We start from the raw sequence: 20,342 nt of genomic DNA on the forward strand, positions 1-20,342 counted from the left end.
AATAATTTTTACTAACTCAACAGTTTAGTGCCAGTTAATACTAAGAGTGTATATTAACATTCATTCAAAGCACAAGTTCACAAATGTGAGATATGATCTGGACATCAACCTTGATGATGCTTAGCACACATATTGTGTGGGTGTAATTTTTTACATTTTTGTCTGACTTTTTATATGACCAAGTCAAATAATAGAATTAAATAATCAAAGACATTTTAGTTGGTTAACTTGACCACCCCTCATTTTTTTGTTTCTTAACCCTTTCAGAATCAGAATCAGAATCATCTTTATTGGCCAAGTATGTAGAACACACAAGGAATTTGTCTCCGGTATAACACGCTGCACTAGTATCATCGTAAACAACAAAATCATTGAACCATTTTAGGGACAGCGGTTATTACAGTCGACAGCTTATCAGGTTATCAAGATGATTATGGTGCATGAAAGGGTTAAAATATGCATGTGTGCTTTCCCAAAGCTGTACTGTGAACACAGTCCAGCATAGAGCGCTCAATAGATGGATCACAGGCTCCCGGAATGTGGTGCATTTGCAGTAAATAGACAGTAAAGCAAACCAGAATTCTCAACAGCTGCATGTGTAACTTACGAAGAAAACGTTCAGAATTATATGATTCCTCAAACTGAAATTGTGTAATTGAATCCAGAAGAGGACCTTTGGGATAACCCTGTTTAGAGGTCACCAATGCTAAATATTTTGCATATTTTCCTCTGAAAGTTGTGCTCTAAATCCATCCATTTGCAAGTGGTCCCTCATCTAATCCATAAATCACCTGTTTGCCTCCTACTTCACATCGACAGTAGCTCTGTCTCCAATCATCTGGTCATTGATGCTATCTCCAAACTATAAAACATAGCTGGTCTCACTATCGTCCGGCAATCCTTTTCTTTCATTTTAGCTGGTGTTCTGTCACAGATCGCTCCCGATACTCTCCTCTTCACCCCTTTCTACATTCCCCGTTGCGTGTTAGACTTGACCCCAAGTACTTAAATTCTCAACTAACAATCTACTCCTTGTAACGTCACTACTTCACCGGCCTCCCTTTCATTTATTCACACCAATGTACTCTGTCTTACTGAGCTTTATTCATTTGTTTCGTCGCATACCTCCACCTGCTTCCTACTCTTATCACAGGTCAAAATGTCATCTGCAAACATTACAGTCCACAGAGATTTCTATTTGACCTCATCTCAAAATCTGTACCTCAGCATAGCAATCAAGAAAGAGCTCAGCACCGATCCTTGATGCACTCCCACCTCCACCTTGAGGCCCTATGTCACTCCAGCAGCACACCTCAGCACTGTCTTAACTGTTCTCACACGTGTCTTGGACCAATCTCAAGCAGGGGTCCCCAACCTTTTTTTCACTGTTCGAACCGGCAACCACTTTTTTTCCAATTGCTTTTAAATAGCCAGTTTTAAAGCAATGATACAGACAACAAAGATAATTATAGCATAATAATTTTTTTCCCGTTCCATTTAAGGAGTTTTATTCAATAATACAACAAATTTCGAATAATAACACTCTCAGCTACTAAGAAATTGACCAATTAGGAGTAATAAATATGCCTTATAATGTAAGCATAATTCTTAAGTTACAATCCAACATACGGTGTTACCATCATAGCTACTTGTAAATGGGACACGATTAATTGCCGCTTTCACTCAGTGGCTGCCAGCTACCGGTAGTTATTATTATGTTTACGTGGGCAGGCTGTTCAAACTCTGAACGCATTTTCATGCTTTCCACTTAAGTGCTACTTGTTCAAATGATTCGACGGGTTTCTTATATTGCCTTGTTTTTAACGACACAGCATGCACAAAAGCTTCCTCCTCCACCTCGCCCTGTATGCCAGGGGTGGAATTCTCTTGTCAGAATCGCTTCATCTTCGACATTCATGGCTGCTATTGAACTGCGCGTTGAGATGTACATTTCGTCAATTTGTTACTATTACTTTCTGTTTACTGATTTTTCTTTCATTTGTTGGCAAATTCTGATGATTTAAACTTGCAAACCAATGTTATAAAGGAGCCTCTGATTGGCTAGAGTCGCGCACATTTCCTCCACGTCTGATGGCGGAAATATGCTCACAGATCGCCGCAGGTCATGTAATATGACGATTCTCAATCATCTAAACCCCCAGTCCTGTTTCTATTGGCCTTTGGAAGGTAATCAATGGGCTGGGTGGTGTTGGAGGGGGATGATGTGTTTGACTGACGCTTACAGCAAAAAAACAAAAAGATATTTTGGTCTGTCTCTGTGTGGTGAAGGTGTAATTTCACCACACTATTTGATTAATAATTAAATACCTTGGTGGACTTCCGGGGTGCTCGTTGATGCCCTCCGCAATGACCACATGCACACGTTGAGTCAGAAACACCGAAATGTATTTCATCCCTAACAAATAGTCTAATACAGCATAGATCAAGCCTTGGCACCCCTTGTTCCCAAATGCAAACAATCTCTCATTTACACTCAGAGAAACATCATTATCTGCAGTCACTCGTTCCAAACCTGTGGTCCGGTACCAAAAGGGCCCAAGCCTGGTCCCAAAAGGACCCCTGGTGCAGCGTACGTCTTGTCCACTCCAGATTTCCACGAAAAGTGCCAGAGCTTCTCCATAGGCAATCTGCCCTGTGCTTTTTCTAAATCCTTAGAGACACAATTGAGCTCAATTTGCCCTTACCTGTACTTTTCCATCAGCATTCTCACGGCACACGTGTTATTTGTGGTGCTCTATCTTGGCATGAAACCATACTGTTGCTCACAAATCTCCACTTCGTGTCTCAACATGGCATGAACCAGTACTCTTTCCCAAGTTTTCATCAATGGCTGGGAGACACAAGCAGACAGCTTCCACGTAACCCAAACTAGGGAAAAATGTGAGCACCCAAAAATACATTAAAATCATTTTCATTTGTGAAGGAAGGGCAGCCCGGTAGTTAAGTGGTTAGCACGTCGACTTCACAGTGCAGAGGTCCTGGTTCAATTTCAGCTCCGACCTTCCTTTGTGGAGTTTGCATGTTCTTCCCAGGCCTGCATGGGTTTTCGCCAGGTCTTCTGGTTTCCTCCCACATTCAAAAAACATGCATGGCAGGCTGATTGGACACTCCAAATTGTCCTTAGGTGTGACTGTGAGCGCGAGCGCGAATGGTTGATCGTTTCTGTATGTCCTGCGATTGGGTGGCAACCGGTTCAGTGTGTCCCCCGCCTACTGCCCGAAGACAGCTGGGATAGGCTTCAGCACACCCCGTAATCCTAGTAAGGATAAAGCGGTTCGGAAAATGAATGAATAAATGAATTTGTGAAAGGAGTGGGTCAGACACTATAATGTAGGGGTGAGAATCTTTGGGCACTTAATTTAATGAATACGATGCAGGGGCTATGATTTGATGATAAAACGGTGATTGAGGCAACTTTAATTTATCAATGTTGATCCACTTTTTCACAAAACACTTTTTTTTGGTCTCCTTGCGTTAGGATTCATGTGTAATTTTCAAAACCAGTATCTGTAACAAGGAACGAGATGAATTCATTTCCATTACATTTTATGAACATGATGGAAATGCATGAAAGCTAGAAAGATATGAAATATGTGCAAAATTGTAATCAATAACCATTGACAAAAAATTGTGATACCAAAATAAATGGCATTTTGTAAAACAAACAAACAAAAACGTCTCTTTTGGCTCTTCTCTCTTGGCAAAAAAAACTAAATAAATGAACCCAAAAACCAACAATTAATTACAAATGTGCCTGTATTTCAGTACCAGAAGGTCGAAAAAGTGCTTTGCTGATTTTAAGTGCATTATAAACATGAGATGGTTTTCTGAGTTCCAGATAAAACACTCCTTCAGTATCAGTATCTCAGCAGTACATTCAATCTTTGTCAAAATAAAAAGGCTGAAAGAACAATACTTGATCAACATGCTCGTATAATAGTGTGATGCATAGCACCCCCGTGACCCTTGTGAGGATAAGCGGATCGGCATTAAATAAATAAACAGAGAGAGAGACATTTGGGGGTGGGGTTGCTGGAGCCTATCCTAGCTGTCTTCGGGCAGTTGGCGGGAGACACCCTGAACCGATTGCCAGACAATCGCAGGGCACACACAGACTAACAACCATCCACGCTCACACTCACACCTAGGGACAATTTCGAGTGTTCGATCAGCCTGCCATACATGTTTTTGGAATGTGGGAGGAAATCGGGGTACCTGGAGAAAACCCACGCAGGCACAGGGACAACATGAAAACTCCACACACGGAGTCCGGACGGGGCTGGAATTGAACCCGGTACCTCTGCACTGTGAGGTCGACGTGCTAACCACTGGATCACCGGGTGGCCCATCATCTAACATTGTCCCTCGGTGTGCGTGTGGGCGTGGATGGTTGTTTGTGTCTGTGTGACCTGCGATTGGCTGGCAACCGATTCAGGGTGTCCCCCCCCCTTCTACCCGAAGACTGCTGGGATAGGCTCCAGCACCTCCCGCCACCCTAGTTAGGATGAAGCGGTTCGGAAGATGAATGAATTAGTTAGTTTAATGTCCTTAAATCACAAAATTGCCTTGTGGTGCACAAAAGTCCACATGGCAAAGAGGAAAACCCACAAACCAGAAAATAGCCTAAAATGGGAGATTTTCACATTCGCATAATAACAAATTCAACATGTGTCTGTGCTGCATTTAAGGGACGCAGACAAGGATTTGGGCGCCTGTTAAAAACATTGAGGCACTTTTTTTTTTTTAAGGCTGTGAAATAGATATAATTTTCACCATGTTGTTTCACTAACCATATGTCCTGTATGTGTCCCACAGGCCTCAGATGAGAAGCTCTCAGTAGACAGTGTGCCGCAGATGCCCAGCTCTGATGTACTGGACACAATGAAGCGCCTGGGCTCCAACTCTGAGGATCGTTCGCGCCTTACTGCTGCCCTCTCCTGTCTAAAAAGTCCCACAGAAACAGGTGAACCAAGAAACGGATTGCTTACACTGTATTGAAAGTCCTGCACACCAACTGTGTTACATCATACTGTGTGTCATGCCCATGTCAAGTGATGAATCTGCAGACAGGAAATACAAAATTGCTGGCCTCACATTACCCTAACGGCCAAAGATGAAATCGAGAGCCAGTTAATCTGGAAGCCAGTTGAAGCGTAATACTGGCTGGAAAGAGAATGGGAACCGAGATTTTGCAGCCAACACAACCACAAGTCCAACGATTGACGACCACGTTCAAATGTTTGGTTTCTGTATGAGCCCTTGCTCCACTCCTGTGGAAGAAACCCCGTGAACAAACACGTGCGAGACATGCAGTGTATGTTTCCATCAGTGGTCAGTGAAATGGAAGTCTGTCATTGATGACTGAGAAGGTCCGCCAGGATTCGCCCGGTTTGTGATGATTCGGTGACGGAAAAGCTACTTCCGTCAGTTTTTTAAAAAATTTCCCGCCATTCATCATTCATGAGCACCATGACTAATGTGTTTGACATCACTTTTATGTTTATGGTCCATTATTGCCTTAATTGAGTACACATGGTATACAAAATGGATGGTCAGATCTATTACAATGATGCAGAAATTGCCATCGTTGATTGCGCAGGATTGTGAATTTGAATTAAGCAATTATTAAATGTGATTGTAACTTTGTTTTGGCACTATATGGACTGTACTAACATGTTTGTGTCTAATTCTGACTGATAAGTTGGAGATATGAGGCCTGATTCCCAACGGCGCATTCATTCCACCAACCAACAGTCCACAGTTAGGCACAGCCGATCCATCTCCATATCCGTGGTTCCGTGTTCGGGTGACAACCAACCTTACATACCTACTGAGGAAATGGTTGACACCTTTTCATTGGCGCCAAGCACTCCCTCCAGAATCCCAGCTTCAAAGATACAAACCGCCAAAACAGTTCATACTCCACCACCGCCTTCTCGAAAGCTTCTGCAACTCCTGCCCATCTCCATCGGACCAACGCGAAGCAAAAGTCAAGACTCGCAAGCGGAGTCTGCAAACCACAGGTGGGTTGTTGCATTGTGTGTAACTTCTGTTCCAAAAAGGCACAGTTCACATCACAATTGGATTTTTTAAAAACACATCTTACATCTTACTTAGTATTGATGCACCCTCAAACGTGAACAGTGAAGTAGCAAAAGTAGTGAAATGCAATATCTGTGTGACTTGACTCGCGCAGAAAGAAAGGTTTATTTGTTATCCAGTAGTTCTACTTTCCTGTTGATTGGCAAACAACACCAATTCATCTTTCAGCTAAAGTAGTAGGCCTACACAAGTCATCTACCTACACGTTCAGATTGAAAGGGTATCCCAGCTTTAGTATACAATAGATGAAATAATAAGACACGGGTGGAATTAACAGAGAACTGTTTGTATTTGGACAAACAAACAGACAGACAGACAGACAGACAGATAATGCTGCCGAGTGTGAGTCCCACAGCAAAACCAAATATTCAAAGTCAGACAAGTTGCGAAAAAGAGTTTGCTTCCTGAGGACTGTTAAGGTCACGTTGAGCAAGATATCAACTGCTCTCAGTTCCTCAAACTGTAGCAGAAAACCATCGTTTTAAATTTGAAGTGTTTTTTTTTTAACTATACTATGCTGCATTATATTATCCTATGCTATGCTATGCTACAGGGAAGTTCGGTACCACTTTTTTCAGGCCGATACCAGTACAAGATTCCCTCTCTACGATACTAAGAACCGATAACGGCATTTATGTTACATAATAGTTATTATATATATCATTTTATAACACAACGACAGAAAATTCCAAAGACCAAAGACTTCTTTTTGACGCACAGTATAATTCACTGATGTGTTCAACAGCTCTTGTGTAGCGCCAATGACTCAAAACAACAAACCTCTACACTGCAAAACAGCATTTCACAATCAATACATATCAAATAAAATTACAAAAACATAGAAACTTAAAGTAAAATGCATGATACTCACCAGATGCTGCTGAAAATCTTTCTTTTCTCCTGCCTGTCTGTGTAAACTACCGAATTGCAAATTGAATACATGTGTAGCGATTTATTCCGTGATTTGCTTCTTCATTCAAATTAGCTCAGACTTGAGAGAGCAAACAGTACAGTTTGGAATAATCATAATTGTTCTTCTGAGATTTCTGTCAACAGAAATACAGGTTTTGAGCTTCACTGCTAGCTGCTTTCACTGCTGTCTTTGAAGGGCCAACAAGAAAAACAAGGTGCTGGCTTCTATGCACTTTAATGGAAACAGTTTTGAAGATTCAAACCTGCGTTCACCCCTGCTGTCTGCCCGCACACACAACCCCGTCCCTGCCTCTGCCCCGTACACGATGACAGCCGCCCCGACATCCCTGGACAGTGAGTTCCGCAGTTATCATATCAGGCATCCACTTGTATGGCACGTCTCATTTTATTGTTTAATTCACACAGTGCGTGCTGGTGTTTTTCACAGACATCGCTGTACACAGGAGTTCACCTCAGACAGTGAGGCGAGATATCGGTTTGGCTGTTACCCACAGGTGAGTACTAACCATAAAGGGATGCAACCAGGCAACACTGAACTGTGAGGCAGATGTGCTAACGGTTAGCACATCATGCGGTTAGTAGCTAACCGGTTGGCAACTGTGGTCACCATTTCATTTGATATGTTTCACTTATTCTCGTATCTAATATTAGCAGCCTGCATGCCATTTACAATATGCAAAATCTAAAAATAGAAACGGTCATTATTTGCATCTTACGATGAGGGAAGTAGAGAGGTTAGGACTTTTGCGTCACAGTGCCTCGTGTGGTGGGATGCCTCCAAGTGGCGCGAGGGTGAAATGCCAGGGCTCTTGGGCCCCAGACGTGGCTAAATGCCCCTCAGCGCTCGCCCCGCCGAAACGGAGGGGAGTGGGCGTAGCCGCCCCACAACCCTCCTTCAACAATAATCAGGCGAGGGCCCGCACCAGGTGTGAACCTCGCGTGGCACCTGTGTGGGACCCGTGAGGGGGCAAACTCCCTGATGGGGGCCGATTGCCCAGGAGGAGGAGGAGGCGTCACAGGTTCGGTTTTCTCTAAATATGCATGATGCTCTCGTTCTTTGTGTAACCTTCCACTTGCTATCACTACACAACTTTTCCCTTACTACATTTTGACCATATCTATTTCGACTGACTTTTTTTTTTCAGTATACCACTTATTTCTCCAAATAGAGATTCTGGTAACAAATCAGCTTGATTATCCTAGTGGATTTGTTTCTTTCCAGTTTGACCCCAATATATCAACGGGTGTTCATCTTCAACCAAATGACATTGTTTAGATTTAGTGCGTACAGTTGAGATGAAGTATATAGTATTTATAGTTTTAAGCTTGACTGATGATCCAGATCAGCAGTATGGGCAATGGATGGGTGATTTTCAACATAAAAAGTTTTTCATCATTCTTCTTTCAGATTTTCAACAAAATCATGGCTCTCTCAGATATGCCAAGTGTGTGGCAAGAACATGATCTTTGGTGTGAAGTGTAAACATTGCAAGTAAGAAACTCATTTTTCTTACCTTATGCATGATGATGATGATGATGTAGCATCTGCATTCTCTCTTTTTCTCTCTCCAGATTAAAGTGTCACAACAAATGCACCAAAGATGCTCCCTCTTGTCGGATATCATTTCTCACATGTAAGCAATGATCATGATCAGGGAAAAAACATCTTAACTTAGACTTCCAATTTGCCACTACAAAAAAATGCCCCATACATCACAATGTAAGACATCTGCTGCATTTGATTCAAGAAGTACGGATGCAGCTTCAGCTAATATTATGCTGAAAGGATAATCATCAGGAGTGTCGATGATTTGTAGCCCTCTGGAAATCCATTTTACTTTGGACACCACCATTTCAGTGATACAATCTTAAAATGGAACCTTGAATCAAGAACTGCCCTGTTCAAAATCTGTTTACAATTCAACATTACAATTGCTCTTTCACCCTTTCATGCACCCTGTAACCAGATAACACGATAAGCTGTCCACTGTAGTAACCGCTGTCCCTGAAAGGGTTAAAATGGTTTCCTACACGATGTGTCAATCATGGTATTTGTATGGTGAATAACACCCCCCCCCCCCCCCCGGAGTGCAGTCACCCTCTGTAAAAGGGATGCAGAGATGGTTTTAGGGCAGGCATGTCCAGCTCCCGTCCCCACGGGCTGCTGTCCTGCCTGTTTTCCATCTCTCCTTGCTGCAACTCACCCGATTGAAATGATCAGCTCACCAGCCAGCACTGAAGCAGCATTAGAGCAATCCTAATTGTTTGAATTTTGCAGCCGGGAGAGATGGGAAACAGGCAGGACAGCCGCCCTTGAGAACTGAGTTTAGGCACCCCTGTGGTAGGGGAGCCACAGTAACATAAAGGAAAGCAAGCATGTTGGCGAACAAAGCCAAAATGTTGTCAATGAGTGTTCCTTTACTTTTGTTTTATTTGTGCAATGGAAGATTTGTGTGCTTTGGTGAAAAGGCTGGTTACTTCAAAATTTTCTTTGCTGTTTCCGTATTTTTTTTCATAAAGCAAAATATTTGAAAGAAAATACCAGATCCACTTTGCTGTTTTTCGTCATTTATTTCTTGCTATTGGGGTTGTGGGACACTTAAGAGTCGCCTCTTTTAGTTCCCAAACAGCTCTTAAGATTATTTTGGGGGGTGTGTGATTATATCATTTTATTATTAATTAAAAACCCCACAAAGAATCATGCATATACTCATGTAAAAAAATACACACACTATGTTGTATCTGTTTATTTTTAAATTATGACTTTTCTTCTATATGAAGCTACAAAAAATATTTAGTTAAAAAACCTTAGCTATTTTCAACATAACGTAATAATTTCCGATCTAAACTTTTTTTTGTCCTAAACTAACTTCAAGTGAAACAACACAATCACTTTAAACCACAATAAATAAATAATAATATTGTAAATAGTACTGTGATTTATCCATTGTGTTCATATTGTATTTAATTGAAAGATGTTTGTTGTTTTTTCTTTTCTCTTTCTCCTTTCTTCTTTCTACATACATTCTTGCTGCTGGAGGCTGTAAATTTCCCCAGTGTGGGACGAATAAAGGATATCTTATCTTATTTTAAATATATGTAAAACAAAACCAAAAAAAGCAGCACGCAGGTAACTAGTTTATACTGTTGTCAAAATTGATCATGAGAAACACTTAAGTGCTCTGCTTAGAGGCACTTATCCATGTTATTGTGTCAAAAATGATCTGTCCCGATTCTCTCATCAGGGACTGACATTGTTCCAAGTCCATCCAGCACCAAGCTTCAAAAGTTGCATTAAGCGGATTTTTCTTTCTTTCTTTCTTTCTTTCTTTCTTTCTTTCTTTCTTTCTTTCTTTCTTTCTTTCTTTCTTTCTTTCTTTCTTTCTTTCTTTCTTTCTTTCTTTCTTTCTTTCTTTCTTTCTTTCTTTCTTTCTTTCTTTCTTTCTTATTTTGGGGCAGGGTTTGTTCAATGTTGCCAAAAAGTTGTAAAGAAATTTGTCAGACATTCCCAAATAGTTCTAATGGTTGCAAACAGTCACCCTCAAATTTTGAACAAAAAGTTTTTTTATGACAAGCGTTTCAGACCGTTAAAATTGTTGTCGAACGTCTTTGCAACCGTATGCAACCACGACGGAAAAAACGACATTCGCTAGATGCACACACACTTGCCAACCTTTGCCGCTCTGTGAGATACGGTCTTTAGAGACATTGGCACCTTTTATTAACCTTTTCAGGGACAGCGGTTATTCCGACAGTTTACCATGTTATCAGGTTACAGGGTGCATGAAAGGATTTATATTTATATATATATATATATATATATATATATATATTTTCCCTTGCTGATTACATTCTGCGTTTATACAGTATTGTCAACAAAGTTTATCAGTGTCCAGATAGAACTCCCGTTCCTGCTGCTGTTTTCTTTAGTATTCCTTACGATCGTTTTGGTGTTGTCTCTCCTTGGTCTGTTTTTATCTGTTCGGCCTCTCTCCTCTGTGTTCTGTATCTATTCTCCGCTATTTAGGCTCTCTGCAGTCCCAGACGAATTGAGATTCATGTGAGCGGGCACTTTGAAGTGAATGGAGCCGGCCGGCTCTTGTTCACTTAAAATAAAATAAAAAAAATTAAAAAGGCTCTCAGAGCTTTTTCGTTTGCGACCAACACATCACTATCACACCGGGTGTCATTCAAGCTAGGACAGCCACTGCTAGTGGCAAAGAAGGATAGATTAGCATTTAATTTGAAAGTCTGTTGTACATTCACATTGTCAATCTTTTCATTTGGTTGGTAGTGCCAAAGATGCGAAGGGCAGAATCAGTGCCGTCTGATATCAACAATCGTATTGATCACAAAGCAAAGATCACACTGCAGTTTGGCACATTACCAAAGGCAATAACCAAAAGGGTATGTACAACTTCTGCTGCACTAGAATTTGTGATCATCCATCCACCTGTCCATCTGTCCATCTACCTATATCCATTTTCACACCACAGGAGCCTCGCAGCCAGCTGGACTCCAGTAGTAACCCATCATCAGCCGCCTCCTCCACACCTTCCTCTCCAGCACGTTCCCAGCAGAGCAACCCACCCAGTGTCAGCACCACTCCCCCACTCAACACGTCTCCCCAAGGTTCCCAGAACGACAATTTTCACTTCCCAGGTTAACCCACTGTGGCTACTTCATATATTCGCAAAAAAAAAGAATCCTTGTCATGGCATTTTTTTTACATTTACATATTTAATGTTTTAGCTGTTTTTTTAATATTATAAATCCATATGTTGCTAATCATTTGAGAAGAAATGAATCAATCCATCCATCCATCTTTAAATCATATATTAATACGTATTTTGTTTGGACAGATTAGGTCATGTTAGTGTAACCATATTAACTGGCTTGTTTTGGGTTTCTGTCTGTCTTTGTCAAGTAATAAGTAGACATTTATAGCTTTCGATTTGAACTTACCACACTGATGTTACCAAACGTTAAACGCTTTACAATTAAAGAATAACTCAGTTATGATACAAGTGAGTGAGCAACATGACCTATTTCAGGGAAACAAAAAGGGATTCTGAAGTTATTTCTGTTTCTTCAACAGATGTCCCCAATTCCAAGAATGCTGATAATCAACAGTCTGACTGCTCTGGGTAAAATGCTCGAGCAGAATTTGCTTGATGAAAAAGTGTCTAAATTAATTATTGTTTTTCTTAGAGTATCGCAGACAGCCGTTACTGCGACGCAAGTAAAAGCACCTGACCAAAACCAGGTTTGTACATGCAGTCCATTTGACACTCTGGGGCATGCAGAATGCGGGGCCGATGGGGCAGCGGCCTTAGGCATGCACAATGACACCCCCCCCTGACAACGAATATAATCAATGATAGTATGCCAGTGCTGATAGCTGTGTCTCGCAGAAAGTGTGTTTGCCATTGTTGGAGGGGCCATCGAGAAAAATCTTTTCTGACACTTGTACAAATAAATTGCAAAAGTAAAGTAATTTTCCTCTTGTAACTTAAAACTTAACATCAAATTCACTTTTAAACCATGTCTACGTCATTCACAGTCGGCGTACAATATTATTTAACACTGAAGGCAGAGTGTCATAGTCCAAAGGTTTACTTTCTAAAAGTTGAGGTGGTAAGTACAACCAATTACAGTTTTATAAAGTGCACACGCAAACAGGAAACCATTAAAAAAATAGTTGCAGTTACATTTTAGATCTACTCTTACTTCTCTTTCATCATTGAGAAATATTCACTCACCGTTATTTCGATCAATGAATGTTGTTCTTTTTATTCTTAGCGTGCAGATGAGCATCATTCTGCTGGAGAGGACAAAAACAAAAGATTCTCCAACGAGGACTTTGATGAAGATGGCCTAGAAGACCTGCCTCCGTCTATTTGTCGGCGTAGGACCGTTGGCCGTTGGAGCGGGGAACTCAACCGCAAAGCCAGTCAGACCAGCGTCTACCTGCAGGAATGGGACATACCATATGAGGAGCTGCAGCTCGGAGAGCTTGTAGGAAAGGTGAAGATGCAGATGTGCCTTACTTTCAGCAAAAAGATAATATGCCATTGTTAAATCCAGCTTCTTTCACCTTAGACAGCTGGCCAAAATAAAACCTCTCCTCTCACATGAACACTTTGAGACAGTAATTCATGCCTTTGTCACATCCCGGCTCGATTACTGCAATGCCCTTTACTTTGGAGTCAGCCAGTCCTTCATTAAGCACCTTCAGCTGGTCCAGAATGCCGCTGCTCACCTCTTGACTGGTACTCGTAAGAGGGAGCACATAACTCCTACTCTGGCATCCCTTCACTGACTCCCCATTCATTTTAGAGTTATTTTCAAGATCCTCCACTTTGTTTTCAAATCTCTGAATAATCTCGCGCCACCTTACCTCTCTGAGCTCATCCGCCCCTACACACCTGCCCGGCGCCTCAGGTCTGTGGACCAGACATTATTAGAAGTACCAAGAACTAAACTGAGGCTCAGAGGGGATCGAGCCTTTTCTGTTGCTGGTCCCTCTCTCTGGAATGACCTCCCACTGAACATTCGGCAAGCCTCCTCGCTGCCCATCTTCAAAGCCCTCCTCAAAACTCACTTGTATTCTTTGGCATTTGACTCAGCATGACTTAGATTTGTTCTTGATTTTACTGTTTGGTGCTTTCTACTGCCTTTATTACCGATTTGTCTTACTGTTTATTGTGCATGTTAAATTGCTCCATGTACAGCACTTTGTATGCAGCGAAGGCTGTTTAAAAGTGCTCTATAAATACTCTTGACTTGACTTGACCTAATACTGTACATTACAAATGATCAAGGATACAGACATAAACCCAGAGAGGGAATTTGTAAACTTGAGTAGCACTCAACACAGCAAGACCTCAGCCAAGAAGAACCGTTTAAGGGACAGCGGTTAATCCAGTGGACAGTTTATCATGTTATCAGATTACACAAAGGAAACGGCAACCCAAAATGTTGAAAGAGCCATATTGGACCAAAAAACAAATATGTCTGGAGCCGGAAAAAAGCCTTATAATGATGGCAACACATGCTGTATGTATCTGTTATCTATATTAGCCTACTATCAAAATGACTAAGTTGGCTACAAATACACAATGAGTCTTCATGATTAAACGTTTTTTTTCCCCTGCAGTGCATCCTGTACGGCAGGGGTGCCAAAACGTTTTTTGACAGATCTACTTTTCGAACAACCAGCCTCCCAAATTCGACCTGTTACCGCATGCACACATACATCCGCACTTACACACGCATGCCGTAATGAGCAACAGCCATAATGGCCCCTAAGATGAACAAAGCACTGCTTCTCTCTGCCCTCCAGCTTTCCATTCTTTGCCAGTACCCTCTGTGAATTGTACATGAAACGCGTTTAAAAAAAAAAAAAATATATATATATATATATATATATATATATAGGGCGGCCCGGTAGTCCAGTGGTTAGCACGTCGACTTCACAGTGCAGAGGTACCGGGTTCGATTCCAGCTCCGGCCTCCCTGTGTGGAGTTTGCATGTTCTCCCCGGGCCTGCGTGGGTTTTCTCCGGGTGCTCCGGTTTCCTCCCACATTCCAAAAACATGCGTGGCAGGCTGATTGAACACTCTAAATTGTCCCTAGGTGTGAGCGTGAGTGTGAATGGTTGTTCGTTTCTGTGTGCCCTGCGATTGGCTGGCAACCGATTCAGGGTGTCCCCCGCCTACTGCCCGAAGACAGCTGGGATAGACTCCAGCGACCCTAGTGAGGATCAAGCGGCTCGGAAGATGAATGAATGAATATAGCGAATATATATAATTTATATATATATATATATATATATATTTTTTTTTGCTGCAACAGCCACCTGCCTGGCATCCCGTTCTGCTAGTAGAAACGTGTGTCACAGGCTACGGCGCAAATCTTTGTTGACAGAAATGTTGATATTAAATATTTACACATTTTTACAGCATTGGAAAACGTTAAGAATATTTTTCATGTTTGTCCTCCTACAGAAACCGTATTAAAACAAACAATATACTTGCCTACCCATCTTCCATTTTCAAACATTTTTGAAAAGGCTCCAGGGAGCTACTAGGGCGGCGCTAAAGAGTCGCAGGTTGCCAACCCCCGGCACCGTTACAGGGTGCATGAAAGGGTTAAATTGACAGCACAAAATAGAGCATACCGGTGTTTGGGTTTTGGCTTGAATATGTTCTGATCAGCGGTGTGCACGCCGATGTCAATGAGGCAGTGGATGGCAGTGACTGGTCTTTCTGTGAAGACATACATCTCGCTCACTGCTTCTGTAGTTAACTCTTTTCTTTTCGACACCTTTGGCTTTAACTCAACCTCAAGCAAGACAAAGAGTAGTGCAACCTGGACACACCACCAATGATGTTCCCGGGTCATAGGGTGTTTCGGGTCTTACATCAGACAATCTCACCTGGGAGACTCAGATAGGGATGATCAGGCCCCGACTTGTGTCCAGGTAGCGCACTGCGCTACATCTCCCCACTCCTTAGTCACCATGAAGCCTTTTCAGCAGCCTTGAGGATGGTCTTGATGGCTCCACGCCTGTGCAGTCCGCAAATGCCTAAGAGTCACATACCTGGTATAGAGACGGGGCCTTCCATCCTTTCCGCCGGCATGTTGCTACGAAGTCTGCCTACTTGCTAACTCAGTAACATATGTAACCTGCAGTTTATAGAGGATGACACATTTAGTTTTTTCCTGTCTCTTATTAGGCAATACTAGGTCACAGATTATAATTAATAAACCAACAAAATGGCAATCAAAACAATAGCTCTCACCCCCATGTGAGTACGAGAAAAATTTGTAATCATCAATCATAGTTTGAACACTGTGAAATAGGATGTGATGTGTACTTTTGCAAGAGGTAGATCATACATCTGTGTGAAACACCAAACATGAGTGGCTTTTGACTCTCCAGGGCCGTTGGGGGAAGGTGTTCAGGGGTCGCTGGCACGGCGAGGTAGCCATTCGCCTTGTGGAGGTGGATGGTAATAACCAGGACCACCTGAAACTTTTTAAGAAGGAGGTGATGAACTACAGGCAAACCAGACATGAAAACGTCATCCTGTTCATGGGCGCCTGCATGGCCCCGCCCCACCTTGCTATTGTCACAAGGTAGAACTAAGATGTTTATATTCTGTTTCCGTTTTTTTTCTTACTCCCTCTAATACACAAAAACACAGAAGTTATCATTTCTGAGTGGAAAATGTCTGTGACAATGCTGCATATTTTGCTTTGCAGTTTCTGTAAAGGGGTTCCTTTGTACTCTTTTGTAAGAGAAAGAGGCCATTTGTTGGATATAAATAATACCAGGCAGATTGCACAAGAAATTGTCAAGGTAAGAGGCAGCAATTTAGAATGTGTAAAATGGAAATAAAAGCATACAATGATTTGCAAATCCTTTTCAATTATAATATATATATATATATTTTAAAAATCCTCATCTCACCCCTCGGGTGGTGTCCGTCCCTCATTCAGCTCGGGTCCTCTACCAGAGGCCAGGAAGCTTGAGGGTTCTGCGCAGTGTCCTTGCTGTTCCCAGCACTGCACATTTCTGGACTGAAATGTCCGATGTTTTATATATATATATATATATATATATGTGTGTATATAATACACACTATATATGACCATGCCAATCCACATGGTTTCATAGAAAGGAGTGTGACTACTAGACTGGTATGCCAGCAGTCCAGGCCTGTCTCTCATTGAAAATAAACGTGTCACATTATGAAGTGCAAAATTTGGCATCAGAGACCCCAAACTCCAAAGCAACTTAAGTTGTAAATCAAGAAAGAAAAAGAATTCCACCTATAAAGCTTCAACAGTTTGTGACCTCAGTTCCCAAATGGTTATTGAGTGTTGTTAAAGCAAAAATGTGATGTAACTGGTGAACGTGATTCTGTCCCCATGTTATTGGAAGGTGTTACATGCATCAAATTCTAAATAAATCACAATTTGCAAGAAATATACTGTCCGTTTGAACGTTAAATGTCTTTGTAGTGTATTCAATAGGTTTAATGTACGGTGAATGTAGGATGACGGCAAGAAATCATTGTATTCTCGTTATATTTGTTTTAAACTTCCTAACTTCGTTAGACTTGGGTTTATATGAAGTATGTTCTGTATTATTTGTATATTTATCTCTCCCAAAGGGAATGGGCTATCTGCATGCTAAAGGCATAGTTCACAAAGATCTGAAGTCTAGGAATGTGTTTTATGACTCAAACAGAGTCGTTATAACAGATTTTGGCCTATTTGGGATGGCCGGAGTGGTACAAGAAGGCAGGTAAGAATGCAATTGAAGCATACAGATTGTGCCTACGCTTTAGCTACATTAATTGTTATACATACTGTATATGTTTGTGTTCATAGAAGAAGGAATGTATTGAAGATACCCCAAGGGTGGATCAACTACCTTTCACCAGAGATTGTCCGTGTGATGAGCCCAGAGGTTCCTGAGGACCGGCTGCCTTTCTCGAAAGCTGCTGACATTTATGCTTTTGGGTATTGATTGTCGTCGATTTGATATGAATCTTTCTATAAAAAGGAAGAGTTGTGTAATTTCTAGCATTCGAAATGTTCACGAAGATGAATGCACATCCGTTCTGAGCCTGAAAGCAAATGTACAATCACAAATATCTTTGCTTGACAACATTTATTACACAGTGGCCAGATTGGTGAAACGGCATGACGCGTAATGAATGTAGCCATGTGCCCACACAGTGATTATTCTAGACATTTTTCTACGCAAAGACATTTTACTCACTTGATTTAACTTGACATTGTCTTCTTTTCAGTACAATCTGGTATGAGCTGCATGTTAGAGATTGGCCAATCACCAACCAACCTGTGGAATCTAAAATCTGGTTAGTGGGTAGCAATGAGGGCATAAAGAAGGTGCAGGCAGATGCCAACCTGGGCAAGGAAGTTACGGTAAGTCTAACATAAAACTGACATTGTTTTAAAAGACACATTTAGTGGAGATTTCCTTCTAAAATTCACTTTTTCGTTGGTTGTATCACAATGGTGTGTTTGAGTCTGGAGTGTGAAATCACACAACCAAGTAAATCAGACCTATTTCTGAAAACATGTCGTAAGCAAACTGTTCTGAATTGACATACAACTGTCCCAATATGTAATTGGTCCATGGATGACTCAGAAACTAGGCTATGTGAAGATTTGCCATTTTCCAACAATGGCAGGGCCACACAGAAACACGATTATGTCAAAGCCAAAAGCTAAGTAGAGCTGCATTGTTGGTTTAGACTACCGTATTTTCCACACTAAAAGGCGCACTGGATTATGAAGCATACCTTCAATGAATGGCCTATTTTGTCATTTTTTTCATATATCGGGCGCACTGCATTATAAGATGCAATCTACAATGCATCCATAGATGGGGCTACGCTAAACGAAGTGCCAACATAACGATCAGATGTCAATAAAACGTATTTACTAAAGCAGCAACACCGTTTACTGAACCAACAGCAAGTTATAACAGTTAGTGCAACATTCTTCAACATCACGTAGCGGAAACAGTCTGATATTGTGACGGTAAATCAAAGCGCAAGCACAATACCGCTTGAAATAGTGCAAAGCAATAATTGAATTGAATACAACTTTATAGTCAAATGTGCTGTACGTACAGTATGTGTAACATCCAGCACAGATTAAATTTCTTCCCTCTCAACATAAAACAAAAACATAACAATAATTCAATGTTGTTCAAACATATATATCAATTTTCACACCATGCCCTGGTCGGATCTTTTCTCACTGATTTTTGCACTATGGGCGGAAAGGGGCACGCTCTTTGTAGTCTTGAGGCAGTTGCTGCGAAACAGTGGTTTGTGTGCGGATAGAGAGATGACGTCTTTTCATAAACCAAAAGCACCAAGAAGGACGGCCACTAAATTTATTTATTCCTGTACTCCTGTGCCATCTGTTTTGCCTTTATTAAAATCGTGATTGTACAGACACTAATAGTTGCTGCTCTCTGCTCAACAACCCAATGTTCGAGTTGGTCCTCCAGTTGTGGCCATCGTCTTTGCTCTGAAGCTCTGTGTAGTCTTCATTACCTGACACAGGGCGTCGAGTCGCTTCCGCCACTTCAGCACCATTGACTCATTAACGTTGAACTCTCTCGCCGCTGCTCTATTTCTGTGTTCAACTGCGTAACCGATCGCCATACGTTTGAAGTCTGCGTTGTAAACATGTCTCTGGAAAGGAGCTACCGTATTTTCACGACTATTCGACGCATCGTACTAATGGCCGCAGTCTCATTAATGCGTGACATTTCTGTATTTTACACATACACAGGACGCATCGTACGAATAGCCGCAGTTTTACAGTGGTAAAACATACGCCAGCTTAAACATACGGCATGCATGCGCGCACTCTAACACGTTAGCTTGAAGCATACGGTAGCATGCCAAGACATACAGATAAGATAAAAACACGTTTTTAAAAAGGCAACGAAAGCAGAACTGAGTTCGGGTGTATTTTATTTAGCCATCGTACAATGTTCTCACGTTTTTCGATCAATCATCACCCAGAAATCCATCAAAGTCCTCATCCTCTGTATCAGAAGCAGAGGACTGCACATCTCAGTTGTCATTGAATGCATCACATGCTAGTGTGAGTTGCTACGCATTGCCGAGCGGAAAGAAGGAGTAGCAACAGCAAAGTCAACATTTCTCTCGTGTGAAGCTTTCCCACATTTGAAAGTAAAGAACAGAGCGAAACATGGTGGCAGCGCGTGTGTGTGTAGAAAGAATTGAACAATTGTGCAAGTACCGTAATCCATCAAAAACGCAGCGTTCCCTCTCGTTGTTGCGCATTGTGGCGTAACTCGCCAAGCGCTGCCTCTCACTCTTTGTAAAGTTGTGTTTGCCACCGATCATCCATTGTTCCCATGCCGTTTGCAACTTTACTTTGAACGCCCGGTTGATGCCAATGTCCAGCGGTTGGAGTTCTTTAGTGAAGCCTCCGGGAATAACGGCAAGCTCAGAGTTCATTTGCTTGACTTGTTTTTTCACCGCTGCTGTGAGATGGGCACGCATGCCAAAAGCATAACCGGTGGCTTTAAGTTTGAACTGAGCTTCGTAGGCGTGTCTTTTTGTCGAATTTATTTTCAGGGGTTCTTAGAAACCAAAACCGGAGTTGTTTTGCAACAATGCACATTGCCACACGCTATACAAGTGTTGGTACTGGCTTGAGGCGTCCACTTACACGTCCACCCTTCACCATTGGCG

At 41.7% G+C, this 20,342-nt stretch overlaps 2 protein-coding genes and 1 long non-coding RNA gene across 18 annotated transcripts in view; 2 read left to right on the top strand and 1 right to left on the bottom strand.

The window, feature by feature from the left end:
- The window catches only part of ksr1b (kinase suppressor of ras 1b), a 35,653-nt gene extending 23,333 nt beyond the window's left edge, over window positions 1–12,320 (top strand). For 5 of the 7 annotated variants that reach the window (XM_052079021.1, XM_052079020.1, XM_052079022.1 and 2 more), the window contains 9 exons: window positions 4,837–4,984; window positions 5,723–6,044; window positions 7,232–7,389; window positions 7,484–7,550; window positions 8,465–8,548; window positions 8,629–8,690; window positions 11,351–11,463; window positions 11,553–11,718; window positions 12,155–12,320. In XM_052079021.1, the coding sequence (XP_051934981.1) occupies window positions 4,876–4,984; window positions 5,723–6,044; window positions 7,232–7,389; window positions 7,484–7,550; window positions 8,465–8,548; window positions 8,629–8,690; window positions 11,351–11,463; window positions 11,553–11,718; window positions 12,155–12,207 (1,134 nt within the window). In that variant the 5' untranslated portion in view covers window positions 4,837–4,875 and the 3' untranslated portion in view covers window positions 12,208–12,320. Of the gene's footprint in view, window positions 1–4,836; window positions 5,600–5,644; window positions 6,045–7,231; window positions 7,390–7,483; window positions 7,551–8,464; window positions 8,549–8,628; window positions 8,691–11,350; window positions 11,464–11,552; window positions 11,719–12,154 lie in introns of those variants that run through there. The other 2 variants (XM_052079019.1, XM_052079024.1) reach the window with 2 other exon arrangements.
- LOC127609303 (uncharacterized) overlaps window positions 1–20,342 on the bottom strand; it is a 204,042-nt gene that overhangs the window by 31,611 nt on the left and 152,089 nt on the right. The window lies entirely within an intron of this gene.
- LOC127609099 (unconventional myosin-XVIIIa-like) overlaps window positions 1–20,342 on the top strand; it is a 172,876-nt gene that overhangs the window by 31,452 nt on the left and 121,082 nt on the right. The gene's annotated exons all lie outside the window — the stretch shown is intronic.

Source organism: Hippocampus zosterae, chromosome 10 (assembly GCF_025434085.1).
Source record: "Hippocampus zosterae strain Florida chromosome 10, ASM2543408v3, whole genome shotgun sequence".
Taxonomy (NCBI): domain Eukaryota; kingdom Metazoa; phylum Chordata; class Actinopteri; order Syngnathiformes; family Syngnathidae; genus Hippocampus; species Hippocampus zosterae.